We start from the raw sequence: 16,711 nt of genomic DNA on the forward strand, positions 1-16,711 counted from the left end.
GCTAGCTATCTAGCTAGCCATCTATTAGCTATCTGGCTGGTTATCTGTTGGCTATCGGTTGGCGGGCTGGCTGGCTTTCTATCTATTTGAGTTATTTCCGGATTGAGTGAACGCTAGCGCGTGTGGCTGCCGCTGCTTATTCCCCCAAAAAAATATCCTGTGACTGTAAAATGACCTTGAGAGTTGTGAAAGGCGCTTATAAATGACATTTATTATTACTATTATTATTGTTATTATTTGCTAGCTATTTGCTATCTATTAGATATCTGGCTGGTTGGCTGGCTTGCTAGCTAGTTAGCTATCTATTCAACGTCTAGCTGGCTTGCTATGTAGCTAGGTATCTGTTGGCTATCAATTGGCTAGCTAGCATTCTATCTATTTGAGTTACGGGTTGAGTGAACGCTGGCGCATGTGGTGGCCGCTGCTCACCCGCAGAAAAACCGATCCTGTGTGTAAAGTGACCTTGACAGTTTTGAAAGGCACTTACAAATGAAATGTTTTTTATTATTATTATTATTATTATTATTATTATCAGCATCATCACAAGAGTCCGCTGAGCATGCTCATTCTGCCAGGTTGCATGTTGAAACGCTTGCGTGCGAATGTCATCTTGCGGTGAGTCAAGTAGGGCACCTGCGGACTTGAAGACTCCCCCTTATCCCACTTTTACATCACTAAACGGGTCACTGGCCTCATTTTTTTTTAATTCGTTCCCCCATATGCAAAACAAGCAAAAGCACCTATTATGTCATTTTAACACACCGATCTGGTGCAGTTTGCCTGTTATCAGATGGACGCTTCACCGAACGTCAGAAGCCTTCGCTCCACGTCAGGAAGTTGTTCCGCTGATGCAATGACTTTTAACCGCTGAGCTGCGATGAACTTCTGGAGATGTTTCATCGTCCTTTTCCTGAGAGGTGAGTATTTTGTCGCATTTTTTTTAACTACATGTGCACTCCTAAAAGACAATTTATTTATTTATTGTATTTAGAATCAGAATCAGAAAACCTTTATTTGTCCCACAATGGGGACATAAAGGTTTTGCAGTCCACAGCAGCAATTTGAAAGGAGGATGGGGAGGGGGTGTGTGAAAGGATATAAAACAATATATTCTAAGCGTAGCAAAATAAAAATGTCAACTGTATACTGTAAAAAACTGTTTCATAAAAAACTGTACATAGTGCAAGTACAGTGAGACCTCAACTTACGAACTTAATTGGTTCCCAGACAGAGTGTGTAAGGCGAAAAGTGTGTATCTCAATAAGAAAATTTTCATAGGAAACCATTAAAATGGGAATAATCCGTTCCCAGGTTTCCATAAAATATACTTTTCAACTAAATAAGTCTTAAAACTACACACAACATACCTTATTCTATGTAGAATAAATGTGCTATTGTATTGTAATGAAAGAAATACACTGCATTTTATCATAAAGTCACTTTATTTACATTTGTGATGGTCATTTATGGAATGGCGTTGGAGGTCGAAGGCCAAAGGGAATTGCTGTTTAGAAAGAGAGGCACATTACATGACAAATGTAATTAAAGAAATAAACTGTGCTGTAAAATAAAGTTTTATTTACCTTTTTGATGGTCGTTGATGGCTTATGGAAGGAGAGTCACCTTCCATAAGGACTGTTGGTAAATTAACCTCTGGTGCTGTTCGGTCGTGTGCTTCCGCCGAAGATCACTCTGCCAGCCGTGGTGGGTGTCTATTATGAAAATAGTGCTTATTATAAGGTTTAATTTTCATAAATTTGACGTTTGTAAGACAAAAAGTTTGTAAGTTGAGGTCTCAATGTATATGTAGCTGTATTGCATCAACCCATATTTACCGTACAAGTGTGCATTTTTTCATTTTTTATTTTATTTACATGCGATTATTGAGAATTATGTTTGTTTATTTATTTGGTTGCATTTTTTGTTTCATTTTTGGTACTTCCCCGTAGGAAGTGAACCACTCTTTGGCGGCTGTCAGATGTTTGACGACAGCCTGGGTCACCTCAGCGCGGAACTTACCTCTCCGTTTTTGCTGGGCTCGGACCTCCTGGTGTACTGTCATATTAAAAAGTGTGGATGGAGGTAAGAATACAGAGAAATGGGAGTTAAAAATTTTTTTTTTTTGATTTGGCAGTAACGGATGCCAGTTGAAGTCCTTTCAAAGCAATTTTGGTAGAGAGGAAGTCATGTTAAAGGCTAAAATAAATAAAAAAAGAAATCTCAGGTAGTAACTGGACAGGCAGACGACAGTGAGAGAGTTTCAACTTTGATAGTTGAAAGGCAGAGTCTAGACTGCAAGGTTAAAATATCCCATCAATCAGGCTCCACAAACAACCCGCACAATCCATCTGTACACTCGATGCAAAAAGCTATCAACCCAGCTAAACAGAACACAATTGATGAGGAACAAGATAAAATTATCACAGAGAAAGCACCGACAAGGGATCATTCCTCAATGGATGGTGAAAGAAGGTTACGTTCCTCATCAAGTGTTTAATGCTGATGAAAGCGGCCACTCCATTTCATCAAGCCATCAACGACCATCACAATGGTAAAAAAACACTTTATTATATAGTACGTACAGTTTATTTCTTTAATTATAATACCGTCACACATATTTATTATACATAAAATAAGGTATATTTTGTGTAGTTTTAAGGCTTAGAAAATTAGAAAGTAGTTAGAAAATTATGTTTTATGGGGACCTTGGGACGAATTATTCTCATTTTAATGGTTTCCTATGGGAAATTAATTTTTGTGATACACACTTTTCGCCTTACACACTCTGGGAACCAATTAAGTTCGTAAGCCAAGGTATCACTGCACAAGAAAAATGAAAATACAAAATATACCTAACAAGTTACAATTGATCTAACATGGAAACAAAAATGCACGAAAAAGACAAAAAAAAAAGGCATGTAAAGCTGAGGATGTTTTCAGGTCCAAAGTGTCCTTGGTATTGAAACCGCACCCGGAGGCTCAGTGGAAGAAGGACGACTGCAGCCCGGTGGTGAAGTTCAAGCTGCCCGACGTCCAGCGGCCTCGATTCCACCTGCTGTGCAGGCTGCACGAAAACGGTGTCGACTACGTTGTCGGAGGGATGACTTTGCACGGCGGACGTACGTAAACTTGCTTAATATCTACTCGGCATTCAGCATTGATCTGAGAATATAACAATATTAACTCTTGTTTTAAGCAACATTATAATAATAATAATAATAATAATAATAATAATAATAATGATGTACCATATGAGGGGTCTCAAAGTGTAACATCAGCAGTTTAGGTGATGGGGTTCTTGTAGCATTCAAAGCAAGACCGCTGTTGACTGTAATTATGGCGCTAGCTAGATAGTTAGCTACATAATTACATTATAGACAAGCAACCGCAACTAAAAAGTAGCCAAAAAAATTACAGACTAGCATCATGGTTAACAAAGAGCATTGAAAAGGTTGCTAGAAAATTATGAACTAGCATCATGGCTAACAACAAGCATCTAAAAAGTAGCAAAAAAAGATGAACTAGCATCGTAGCTGACAACAAGCACCTAAAATGTAGCCCAAAAAAAATAATGAACTATCATCATGGCTAACAACAAGCATCTAAAAAGTAGCCAAAACTGACGAACTAGCATCATGGCTTGCAACGAGCTTCTAAATAGTAGCCAAAAGATAACAAACTAGCCCCACGGCTAACAACAACAACCATCTAAGAAGTAGCCAAAAAATGACTAACTAGCATCATGCCTAACAACAAGCATCTAAAAAGTAGCCATAAAATGACGAACTAGCATCATGGCTAACAACAAGCATCTAAAAATTAGCCAAAAAATGATGAACTAGGATCATGGCTAACAACACACATCTAAAAAGTAGCCAAAAAATTACGAACTAGCATCATGGCTAACAATGCACATCTAAAAAGTAGCCAAAAAATGACGAACTAGCATCATGGCTAACAACAAGTCTCTTCCATCATGAAAGGGCCCCCAGATAAGCCGGAGAACATCACCTGCGAAACCACCTCGCACTCTCCATTGGTGGAATGCCGGTGGCGGGCTGGCCGCGACACCCACATGGTCACTTCCTACAAGGTGTCACTCAGCAGGTCAGCTGTCAATCACTCACCGGCTGCTTGGATCAACTCGCATAAGCAAACGTTTTGTGTGTGTGTGTGTTTGTATGACTAGTTTTGTGAGGACCACTAACATTTTATACCATACGTAGTGAGGACATTTTTGTCAAGTGAGGACCTTTTGCCCGGTCCTCACAAGTTTTTCATTCTAAAGGCTTCTAGAGGGCATCTGTTAAAGTTTCAGAAAGGTCCTCACAAATTCACCCAAAATGATTTTTTGATGTGTATTTTCATTTCACTTGGATACACACACTTTTTACTCACTGTGTGTTTATATATGTGTGTGTGTGGTTAATGAGGAAAAAGTAAAACGATATTTTAACCAAATTCACTACAGGGATGAGGACTTTGAATGTACCCATTCAGAGTCCTCACTCCTGCTGTTATTTGTTTCAAGTCCATTTTTCTTTTTTTTGAAGAAGTTGAAGTTGGAAATGGGGTGACATTTAGTGTTCAAATGTAACACTAGTTCTTCTCTAAACTTATCAGCAACGGTGGTCCTCACTCCTTATCTGGAGTTATCCGGACCTCACAAAACCATTAAAACAGGAGTGTGTGTGTGTGTGTGTGTGTGTGTGTGTGTGTGTGTGTGTGTGTGTGTGTGTGTGTGTGTGTGTGTGTGTGTGTGTGTGTGTGTGTGTGTGTCTGTGTCTGTGTCTGTCTGTCTGTCTGTCTGTCTGTCTGTCTGTCACGAACAGTGAAAACGGCACTTGGAATTGGACCTCAGAGCCGGACAATGTAGTGCTACCGAAAGCCAAGTTGGATGCGAAACAACGGTACCGACTGGTGGTCACTGCTAACAACCGCTTTGGACGTTCCCGATCTGACCCGTTTATGCTGCAGTCCGCGGAATTACGTGAGCAATCAAGAAACACACTTCGCACTACAAAGCACTAAGTCGAAAATTATGTTTTATGGGGACCTGGGAACGGATTATTCTCACTTTAATGGTTTCCTATGGGAAATTAATTTTTGGGATACACACTTTTCGCCTTACACACTCTGCCTGGGAACCAATTAAGTTCGTAAGCCACGGTACCACTGTAGCGACAAATTCGAATTCAGTTAAACCAAAAAAAAGGGATTCATGGGAATAAGTGATGCAATGAATCGTGAAAATGCCAATGTGATCTTGAAATAAGGGGGTCTTTCCTACCCTGCAGTCGTACCCCATCGCCCTCGCATCACACAAGTGGACTTTAAGAACGCCCCCACCATGGGGGCTGTGTTGCGGTGGGCTACCCCCGAAGACTCGTCGCAGCTAAGCGCTTCCGTCAGACTCCGCCTAGCCAACTCTTCCTCCTGGGTAAATAAATAAATTTCAAAATAAAATCCAGAAGAGGGTCTTTCCTACCTTGACGTCCCCCCCCCCCCCCCCACCGTCTTCCTGCCTTTTATCACTTAGGAAGTGAGAGAGGCGAGGCGGATCAGGCAGGACGAAGTACAAGTGGACGGCCTGGAGCCCCTGACAAACTACCAATTCCAGATCAGGACGTGTATCACGGGAACCAGGAAATGCAGCAAATGGAGTTCAGAGGCGATGAGCAAAAGTCCAGGAAAAGGTCAAATTAAATTCCCTTTCAAGTGTTTACGCGAATTATTACACCGAAGTACAATATGAAAATACAGGAGCCATCTTAAATATAAGAAAAGTACATGCGTGTGATGTTTATTTCCCACGAATGCTCACATTCATTCCTCAAAGTCTATACTTGGTCTATCTAGCTAAATCTTCCCATCCAAGCCCTCCCTAATCAGAATCAGAATCATCTTTATTGCCAAGTATGTAGAACACACAAGGAATTTGTTTCACGCTGGACTAGTATCATCATCAAAAAATTACAAAGAGGCACTACACAGTTCTAATCAGCAAAAGAGATTCCCCAGGGCTCCATCTCAGGGCCCCTGCTCTTCATGATCAACGTTCTTCGATTGGCTTTACTTCGATAGGGCTACTTTCTAAAATGTTGATACTCTCGTTACTTTGCCACCATCATCTTCTACTTTCCAAGTATAGGTAACATCCGACTTAGTACCGAGTTCCGTTCCGACCAAACGGTTGTAAGTCAAAATGGTTGTAAGTCAAAATCCATTCAAAATGTTGAATAAAGACTCGAAGGCTAAATGACTTGCAAATTCCCCCTCTTGAGTTAACAATAGTGTCTGGAGGTCGTGGTCGTATGTACGGGTGGTCGTAAATCGGATGTTACCTGTATTTCAAGGACTAGAGCATTGGCGATGCTAATTTAATTTACCGGTCTTTAATAATAATAATAATAATAATATATTTCATTTATAAGCACCTTTCAAAACTCTCAAGGACACTTTACAGTCACATAATTTTTGTGTGCGGGTGAGCAGTGGCAGCCATTCGCGCCAGCGTTCACTCTAGTAGTTCTTGTTACATTTTAGCATTATGCTAGCAGACTTTTAAAGGTAAAGGTTAAATGTGTTGAGTTTGAACATGTCATTAAACTGTTCAAAACAAACAGGCCACCATAGCAAAGTGCACATTTGGGATTATAAAAGTGTCATTGCTAACTAATAAATTTCCTGTGCGTATCTTTAGGACCTTCTCAGCCGCTGCATGTGTGGCGGATCTTGAGCAATCGCAAAAGTAGCTCACTGCAGACTGTCACTATTTTGTGGAAGGTAATGTGGTTTTACTTCTTAAGATGTGTCTTAAAGGAGACGCATGCAGGTTTTTATTCCAATTTAAAATGAGTTTTCAGGTGTTTGAATGAAAGCTCGTTGACCTTTGACCTTTTTTTGGTTGTTGAATTACATTTTGTTAGTCAGTGTAGGGTGCATCCATACGCATCAGTGACAACTACGATTTAATATTAGATTATACACCTTTTTTTCTGCCACCAGGCAGTCAGGAGACTCAACTCCCTCCCAGCCCTGCCCCCCCTGCCCCTTCCCACTGCCACACTCACCAAACACTACACGTACACGCTGTACTATCATCCTGAACTCTATTTTTTTCTTGTTTTTTTTTCTGCAAGACCTCACTTCAACCTTTTTTGTTTGTTTTTGCATTACTATACTACTTCACATTACATATGACAGTACTTCACTTTGCGTACGACACTACCTCACTTTACATTCAGAAATTACATGTATTCTCTGTTGTCAATTGTCTTTTTTAGCCACATTTTAAGTGCCTTGAGAGGACATTGTCATCTGTGCTGTATGTCATGCATATTAGCATATTTGACAATAAAGCTGACTTTGACTTTGACTTATCAGAAATGATAAGAACAGTGATTTGAGCTAACGCTATTATTTAATCTGTAGTAAATTATTTGCTACTGTTAATCTCTGTCTACACTGCAGTTCTGCTTATCTCTTGCCATTGAGCTTCTGTGCTGTTGCTTGAAAACATTGCATCTTCACCCAGGCTATCCGCCTAGTCATGGGAGGAGAGGTCCGTAATGAGTTCAGCTTTGTTTACCGTAAATTTGCCTAATTGTTGCATCACAATGTCTAGGCTCCTCCTCCAGAGTCATTCAGCGGCCAGGTGAAGCACTACAATGTAGACCTGGGTCGGTGTCCTCCGGTACGGGATGTCTTCTGCGCCACATTCCTGTGCAGGTTTTCCCTTCAGGTGCCCTCTGACCTAACTGCGCTTGCTGTCAGCGTGGTCACCGCTTATGGGACGTCGCCACCGGCCATCGTGCCACTCTCATTCTCAGGTACACACCCAACGCATTACAACACACTGTAAGTGATAATTGTAATGTTTGTTATTCTATTTTAAAAGTATCTCCAATTGTATAATTTACATTTTTTTAAAGAAATGTTTTGAATAAAGCATTTACCAAACCTTAATGAGAGTGTATTTAAAGGACAACCGACACCATTTTTTTGTTTTCTAACCGACATCAGAAAAACGTTTTGTAGCATCTAAAGTACGCAAAACACGCAGGCTGATATTTTTAGTCAAATGCAAAACACCAATAAAAATGACTTAAAGTGTCCCCAAACTACCACAAAATGAGCTCGGAACTGGGCAGATTCAGAAAGTCCCGCCCCCTTGTTCGTGACGTCACGCCAGGATACTCCTTCACAAACTGCCATGCTCCAGAATCAAAACAATGGCTTCAGAGAGTTCAGATTCGGACAAGATGCTTTCTTGTTACTCATTATGAATATGATTCAAATACTTCTGAAGAGGAAAGCATAAATGTTTGCAATCGATTAAAGAAGTCCTTCCATATCAATTCGAGCCGTCTGGACTCTAATGCAGCGGCGAAAAAATGCACAAGATGGCGCACGAGCTCCGTTGGAAATGGTCTGATTTGTCCGCTGGGAATTTGTGTAAGCGTACACCTTCTTTATACGCGTTACCGCAATTGGCTGCGACACACGATTCACCATCGCGTAATTGATATAGTTTTTCTTCTAATTTTGCGATCAACACAGTGTTTTCAGATGGAAAAAAAATACCCAAAATGCATTGTGTGTCGCTTTCTCGGTCACGGGCGTTCCCTCCGTGACGTCACTCAGGGCATTGTCATCAACTCAAAAACAAGACTTCCTGAATATTCAGCGCGAGTCTTAAAACGTAAAATCTAGCTATATGCTGTGGAATCTTTGTAAAATGCACTCCGTAGAAGTCATTTCAGGTGATTTTACAAATTATGGACGCAACTTGTCCGTAGGTGTCGGTTGTCCTTTAAGTTGAAATGGTAGCAACGAGGCTAACGTAGCATGTGGGTGTTCAGGTGAACTTGGGCCTGCTCTCAAGCTAGGCTATCCCACGGCTAACGGCAGCGCTGTCCTCGTCTCCTGGGAGCTGACCAGAGCACGGTCACCAGGAAGCGTAGCGCTGTACTATGTCCTGGAATGGACTAGAGTGCCCGTTGGTCACCGCGAGCTCAGCTGGATGCTAGTTTCCATGGATCAAAACAATGCGACAATTGCAGGTAAAGAAACACAAGCACGCCATCAGAAAAGGTGAAGGAAAACAATTGGGCTCTTGTTTTCAGTACGATACTGACACCCAGTGGATATCGCGTGTTTTACACGTAAGGTAATTGTGATTTCCTGTTCTGAGGTTTGTCTGTGGGGGTGAGGTACCACGTCTCAGTGTACGTCGTGAACGCACGAGGAGTCAGCACGTCGTCCTCCATCTTGGCCTACTCGGGACAGCTCAGTAATGCACTCCTGCATAAAAAAAACTTCTTTTTCTTCTTCTTTTTCATTTTCTTTTTTTTTTTTTTTTTTTCTTTTTTCTTTTTTTTCCTTTTTCTCTTTTCTTTTTTCTTTTTATTTCTTTTTTTCTTTTTCTTTTTTTCGTTTTCTTTTTTTTTTTTTTTTTTTTCTTTTTTTCTATTTTTCTTTTTCTTTTTCCTTTTCTTTTTTCTTTTTTTCTGATTTTTTTTTCTTTTTTTTCTTGTGTATATATATATATATAGATATATATATTTCTTTTTTTTTCTTTTTATTTTTTTTTTTTTTAATTTTTGTACTTTTTTTCTTTGTCTTCTTTTTTTCATCTATTTTTCTTTTTCTTTTCCTTTTTTCTTTTCTTTTTCTTTTCTTTTTCTTTTTCGCTCTTTTTTTCTTTTTCTTCTTTTTTTTCATTTTTTTCTTTGTTTCTTTTTTTCTTTTTTTGTTTTTTTTTCTTTTTGTACTTTTTTTTTTTGTCTTTTTTTCTTTGTCGTCTATTTTTCTTTTTTTCTGTCTTCTTTTTTCGTCTATTTTTCTTTTCTTGTACTTTTTTTCTTTTCTTTTTTCTTTTTTCTTTTTTCTTTTTCTTTTTTTTTTTTTTTCTTTTTTTTTTTTTTTTTTTTCTTTTTTTTTTTTTTTTTTTGTCTCTTTTTTCTTTTTCTTTTTTTCTTTTTTTTTCTTTTTTTTTCTTTTTCTTTTTTCTTTTTTTTTCTTTTTCTTTTTGTTTCTTTTTACTTTTTCTTATAGTTTAAATTTTATTTTCTTTTTCCTTTTCAATATAGGTGTTATGTTCCCCCTTGAACATGAAGAAAAAAAAACACTTTAGGAATGAGACTGTAATATCAGAAAATGTCAAAAACGTCACATCACACGTTGATGTTTCAGTACCGGACGCTGGTCCCAGGGTGTCTGTGCTGGACCACAACTCCACGCACCTCCTGCTTCAATGGGAAGACCCCCCGGTGGAGCGGCAGAGGGGCTTCATCAACAATTACACCGTCTATCTGAGGACCCCGCACGTGCGTAGCCGAGAAATCCCAGGTGAACAAACGCATCACAGTGAGACAAATATAAACGAGTGGAAATAGGAAGACAGGAAAACGGATTGAGTGCAGCACTGGCCTCTAGTGGCCGGTTTTAATATTGCAACAAATATACAGCACTTTTGCGATCAATTTTTTTTCAGTCGGTGTTCGGTTTTCTCAGTAGCCTTTCTAGCCATTTTTAGTGTTTGTAGTTCGCCTTCCAAATCACGTTTTGATAGAAAGAAGGTCAAGTTAGGTCTTCAAATATCTATTTGCTATCTATTCGCTATGTAGCTAGCTAGCTATTAGCTAAATAGCTAGCTAATAATAATAATACCTTTTATTTGAAGCGTCCTTTCAAAGCTCTCAAGGACACTTTACAGTCACAGACAAGCATAGGTACTATAATAAATAAAATACAATCACAAAATAGAATATAATAAATAAAATACAATTTTACAAGAGAAAGAACTACATAGAAAATGCAATTTTAAATAGGTGGGTTTTGAGATGGGATTTAAAGGTGGGAAGAGAATCGGTGTAACAAATGTTGGGAGGAAGTGAGTTTCAGAATTCTAGCTATTAGCTGACTAGCTTTCTATCTATTTGAGTTACGTCCGGGTTAAGTGAACGCGTGTGGCTGCCGCTGCTCACCCACAGAAAAACCTATCCTCTGACTGTAAAGTGAACTTGAGAGTTTTGAATGGCGCTAATAAATGAAATGTATTATGATGATTATTATTATTGTTATTTTCTTCTTCCCACCGCTTCTTCATTTCTTCTGAACTCTCTGAAGCCATTGTTTTGATTCTGGAGCAAGGCAGTTTGTGAAGGAGTATCCTAGCGTGACGTCACAAACAAGGGGGCGGGACTTTCTGAATCTACCCAGTTCCGAGCTCATTTTGTGGCAGTTTTGGGACACTTTAAGTCATTTTTATTGGTGTTTTGCTTTTAACTAAAAATATCAGCTTGCGTGTTTTTGAGTGTTTTAGATGCTATAAAACGTTTTTCTGATGTCAGTTAGGAAAATGGTGTCGGTTGTCCTTTAAGTGAAAATGTCATGCAAGTGTACAAGACTGTTGACGTTGTCGTCATTAGTGGTGGTGGTGGTGGCTGCGTCGCAGCAGAGGCAGGCACGGCTGAAATATCCCCTTGGCGCTGTGGCGATTCAGATGTCAGCCTCCACCGCTGCCGGAGAAGGCCCACGTGGGAACCTTATCTACTCACGGCCCCCCACGGAGCCCGCAGGTGCCTCATCACGCAATTCCCAATCACGTTCCTTCAACAATATTAATAATAATAATAATAATCCATTTAATTTGAAGCGCCTTTCAAAACTCTCAGGGTCACTTTACAGTCACAGGATACGTTTTTTTTGTGGGTGAGCAGCGGCAGTCACATGCGCCAGCGTTCACTCAACCTGGAATAACTCAAATAGATAGAAAGTTAGTTCGCAGGCTCATGGATAACTCATAGATAGATAGCTAGCTAGATAGCTAATAGATAGCATATAGATAGCAAATAGAGAGCTAGTTATTAATACGAGAGTTGGAAAATTTCAAGATGCCTAATACTGGAAACGTGAGCATTTGGGAAACGTAAAAAAATTGTTTTCAGTTTGACATTAACTCATTCACTGCCAGATGTGGAAAAATGTGTCCACTCCAGTGCCAGGGTTTTTGTCATTTTCACTCAAATTCCCAAGACCCAAAGAAGATTTAGTTTTAGGACTACATAAACATTCAATGCAGTGTAAGAAACCTGAGACGCTCTTCTTTCATTTGAAAATAAAGAATTAATTCCTAAGTTCAATGGGTCTGGAGTTATCTGAGATTGAAATGGGGGCGGCTTTACAAAAGGAAAATGCTGCAATTTGAAAAATGTCCTCGTTCAAATCAAATGGTTTTTATTCCCGTGAAAATGTGGAATTGTTGAGGAAAGTGAACACTTTGTGAAATGCCTGAATGAAAAAAAGAAGTTATTTAATGGTCGGTTTATATTTTTGGGGTTTAGGTGGAGTGGGTGGACTGGCCATGCTGGTGTTCCCTGTATTAGCTGGGGTGGCTGTCTTGCTACGACTGGCGTGCTGGAGTTGTGTGAGGCAAAGGTACAGAAACTCCCCCAAAAACAACAAAATATGACTCATTACACGAGAAGTGCCCTTTTGAGCTTGATTGTTAACTCATTCACTGCCAGACAATGTGCAAAAAATGTGTCCACTCCAGTACCAGGGTTTTTGTCAATGTCACTTGAATTCCAGGACCCACAAAATATTGAGTTTTAGAACTCCATAAACATTCAATACAGCGTTAGAAATATGGGTCTGGAGTTATATGAGCTTGAAATGAGGGCGGCTGTACAAAATACATCGCAAGACATACATATTGGTTTGTATAGCGCTTTAACAACAGCTGAAGATAGAACAAAGCGCTAACGTGGAAAAAAGAAAAATCCTGCCCCCTAGTAGTAAAGAAAAAAAAACATTGCCAGAGGCCATGGACAGCACTTTATAGGCACCCAAGCATGAAAAGAACAAAATCAAAACGAATCTGTGAATGGCGCTCTACGTCATAGTTTGAATAAATTAGTGTCACCTTGTAAATAAATTCATGAATGGCAGTGAAAGGTTAAGCACAACAGCACCAGGTGTGTGTGCGTGCTTTTGCATGTGTGTGTGTGTGTGTGTGTGTGTGTGTGTGTGTGTGTGTGTGTGTGTGTGTGTGTGTGTGTGTGTGTGTGTGTGTGTGTGTGTGTGTGTGTGTGTGTGTGTGTGTGTGTGTGTGTGTGTGTGTGTGTGTGTGTGTGTGTGTGTGTGTGTGTGTGTGTGTGTGTGTGTGTGTGTGTGTGTGTGTGTGTGTGTGTGTGTGTGTGTGTGTGTGTGTGTGTGTGTGTGTGTGTGTGTGTGTGTGTGTGTGTGTTTGTTTAAATGAGCAGGATCAAAGCAAGATGGACTTCAGGTGGTCCCGACTGGTTGATGGAAAAGCTTCCCAAGCCAGAAAAAAGCCATGCCATCAAATTACTGGAGGTGGGACAATTCATTGGGTACCCGTATGCCTTTACATAATAATAATAATGATAATGATAATAATGATGATAATAATGATAATAATAATAATTATAATGAAGAAAGAAAAATAATAAGAAAAAAAAATAAAAATAACAGTAGAAATAACAGCAATAGTAGCAATAATAGTAATAATAATAATCATAATAATAATAATGAAGAAGAAAAATTATAATAATAAAAATAACAGTAGCAATAACAATAGTAGCAATAATGGCAATAATAATAATAATAATAATGAAGAAGAAAAAAATAATAATAATAAAAATAACAGTAGCAATAACAGCAATCGTAGCAATAATAGTAATACTAATAATAATAATAATAATAATGAAGAAGAAAAATTATAATAATAAAATAACAGTAGCAATAACAACAATAGTAGCAATAATAATAATAATAATGAAGAAGGAAAATTATAATAATAATAAAAATAACAGTAGCAATAACAACAATAGTAGCAATAATGGTAATAATAATAATGAAGAAGAAAAATTATAATAATAAAAATAACAGTAGCAATAACAACAATAGTAGCAATAATGGTAATAATAATAATAATAATGAAGAAGGAAAATTATAATAATAATAAAAATAACAGTAGCAATAACAGCAATAGTAGCAATAATAGTAATAATAATAATAATAATAATAATAATGAAGAAAAATTATAATAATAATAATAAAAATAACAGTAGCAATAACAACAATAGTAGCAATAATAATAATAATAATAATAATAATAATAATAATAATAATGAAGAAAAATTATAATAATAATAAAAATAACAGTAGCAATAACAATAACAACAATAGTAGCAATAATGGTAATAATAATAATAATTATAATAATGAAGAAGAAAAATAATAATAATAATAATAAAAATAACAGTAGCAATAATAGTAGCAATAATAACAATAATAATAATAATAATAATGAAGAAGGAAAAATTATAATAATAATAAAAATAACAGTAGCAATAACAACAATAGTAGCAATAATGGTAATAATAATAATAATAATAATAATAAATCATCTCTACCCTTAGCTGGACGCCATCCCGAGCGAGCCGTCCTTCTCATACACCGACAGCGACCCGCCGCTTTCCCCGATTAGTTTCGCCTCCGAAGAGGACTCGTATCCCTCCATCCCTTCTGTCCAACATCCCGCCATACCTGAGACCAGTTTCCTGGAAGCGTTTGTCATGGCAACGCTGGACCACAGTTACAAACCTCAACTGACCCTACCCCCAAAAGGACACTTGCCGGACCAGGACCGGGTGTCCCCCAGGGGGGATGACTCTTGTTTTAGCGGCTTTGAACTGCACCTGAGGAACATTCCGTCCAGCTTTGAGATGGAATCTCCTGCTTGGCCTCACACGACACGATCGGACTGGAGTGGCGGTAACTGGCGGGACGTCGTGGAGGATCCTTCTGCGATGGATTTGCAAGGTGACACTGCGGTTGAGGTCTCGCTGACTGGTGGCTACGTCCCTCAAATTTGTTTTCCCAGCATTTAGGCGGGAAGTAGAATAACCAACACTGAAATTGGACTATAACGAAGCAAAAATCTCAATGTCAATTTTTGGATTACGGATGAGAAGGTTTCTTCAGCCATCATCTGTACTTCTTATCCAAGAGGCTTCGTCAGCAAACTAATTTTTTTTGCTGGTAGTTTTAGCCCTATGTATATATCCCTGATGTCCAGATGTGGCTCATTTGACGACAATGGGGTTAAAAGTTTAGTGAAAGAAAATAGATTGTTTAAATGGGGAGTAAAAAAAGCTATTTTCATAAAACAGCAAAACCCTTCACTAAATCGCCATGGTGGGGTGGGATTCAATTTGGATCGTTCCTACAACTGACTTCTTAGGCAACATAGGCTTAGTTATGCTGATGAGGTGATACCGAAGCAAATGGCGCAATCAGGCCAGTCGTATTGAATATTCCACCAAATATTAATTTTGTACAATGTTGTACTTAATTCTTTAATGGCTGCCGCTGCTCACCCGCAAACAAAAAAAATATCCAGTGACTTTAAAGTGTCCTTGAGAGTTTTGAAAGGTGCTTCGACATTAAATGTATTATTATTATTATCATTTGAGACAGTAGTTTCCTTGTATTTTGTACTTTTTGGATAGTATGTCACCAAAGAACAAAATGGCTTTTTTGACGATGCATTATTTTGTCTTCTAAATTCATACAAAGGAAAGACTTAATTAAAAAAAACTGGATTTAAACCTATACTAAGCAACAACACACTGTAAAAAGACAAGCAAAAAAATAGCCTAGCATTTGCTATCTAGCGAGCTATCTCGCTAGCTAGCTACTTGCTATCTATTTGCTATTTGGCTCCCTGGCCGGCTATCTAGCTATCTATTAGCAATATGGCTATCTAGCTGGCTTACTAGCTATCTAGCTATCTATTAGCTATCTATTGCTAGCTAGCTTTCTATCTATTTGAGTTACTCCAGATTGAGCGAATGCAGGCGCGTGTGGCTGCCGCTGCTCACCCACAGAAAAACTCGTCCTGTGACTGTAAAGTCAACCTTGAGGGTTTTGAAAGGCGCTTAAAAATTAAATGTATTATTATTATTATTATTATTTTGGGTTAGTGTTAGCCTAGCTAGCCTAGCGTTTAGTTGTCAGTTTGTGGCATGAATGAGTAAAAACACACCGCAAGTCAGTTTCCTCAACTTCAACTCATTAGCATTATTTTTTTCTTGCAACTTCCTGTGTGTGTTTTCACTTCCTCACTCACGCACAACACATCACACACACACACACACACATAAACACACACACTAATTTAAGACAGAACCTTTTTTTCAGGGGAAATGCTATGTGTAAGTAGGGGAAAGTCCTATAATGCAGGACTTCCCAGATGCACTGAAATTGTGATGAGGAGAGTTGTGGGATCGTGTCTGCTAGTTGAGCGAAGTGGAAATGCTCTCTTAGGTAATAAAATGAGACAAGATGACATCCGGGAGATCGATGTTAACTTCTTGCTGAAATGATATATTTTCGAGATGGAATCAAATGTGTGCATCTCAATGTAAGGGACTAAAAAGGTGGATATGATCTCCGTCACTGGGATGTCTCGATGTAACCCATAAAAAAATTATACAGTGATACCTTGGCTTACGAACTTTTCGGTTTGCGAAGGTTAAATTTATGAAAATTTTACCTTGGCATACAAACTATTTTTCGGGATACACACGGAGCGCCACAATGAGTGATGTGTCGTTCGCGAACGAGCCCGTTCTCCTAACAAGAAAATGGCAGGCGACTGTTTTTGTCCTATATTCCC

The 16,711-nt window shown here is 38.6% G+C and overlaps 1 protein-coding gene across 1 annotated transcript; it reads left to right on the forward strand.

Annotated features, from left to right (window-relative positions):
• Nucleotides 1–679: 679 nt before the first annotated feature.
• On the forward strand, nucleotides 680–15,775 carry il23r (interleukin 23 receptor). The gene is made up of 16 exons (XM_089000811.1): nucleotides 680–917; nucleotides 1,950–2,082; nucleotides 2,941–3,119; nucleotides 3,984–4,107; nucleotides 4,833–4,990; nucleotides 5,298–5,440; nucleotides 5,540–5,696; nucleotides 6,704–6,786; nucleotides 7,628–7,832; nucleotides 8,865–9,065; nucleotides 9,197–9,295; nucleotides 10,198–10,353; nucleotides 11,436–11,585; nucleotides 12,351–12,444; nucleotides 13,272–13,362; nucleotides 14,451–15,775. Exons 1-16 carry the CDS (start codon nucleotides 878–880, stop codon nucleotides 14,919–14,921), a joined length of 2,484 nt encoding a protein of 827 aa, XP_088856937.1. The 5' UTR covers nucleotides 680–877; the 3' UTR covers nucleotides 14,922–15,775.
• Nucleotides 15,776–16,711: the final 936 nt, after the last annotated feature.

This window comes from Hippocampus bargibanti, linkage group LG07 (assembly GCF_051943395.1).
Source record: "Hippocampus bargibanti isolate YZ-2025 linkage group LG07, ASM5194339v1, whole genome shotgun sequence".
In the NCBI taxonomy this organism is placed as follows: Eukaryota; Metazoa; Chordata; class Actinopteri; order Syngnathiformes; family Syngnathidae; genus Hippocampus; species Hippocampus bargibanti.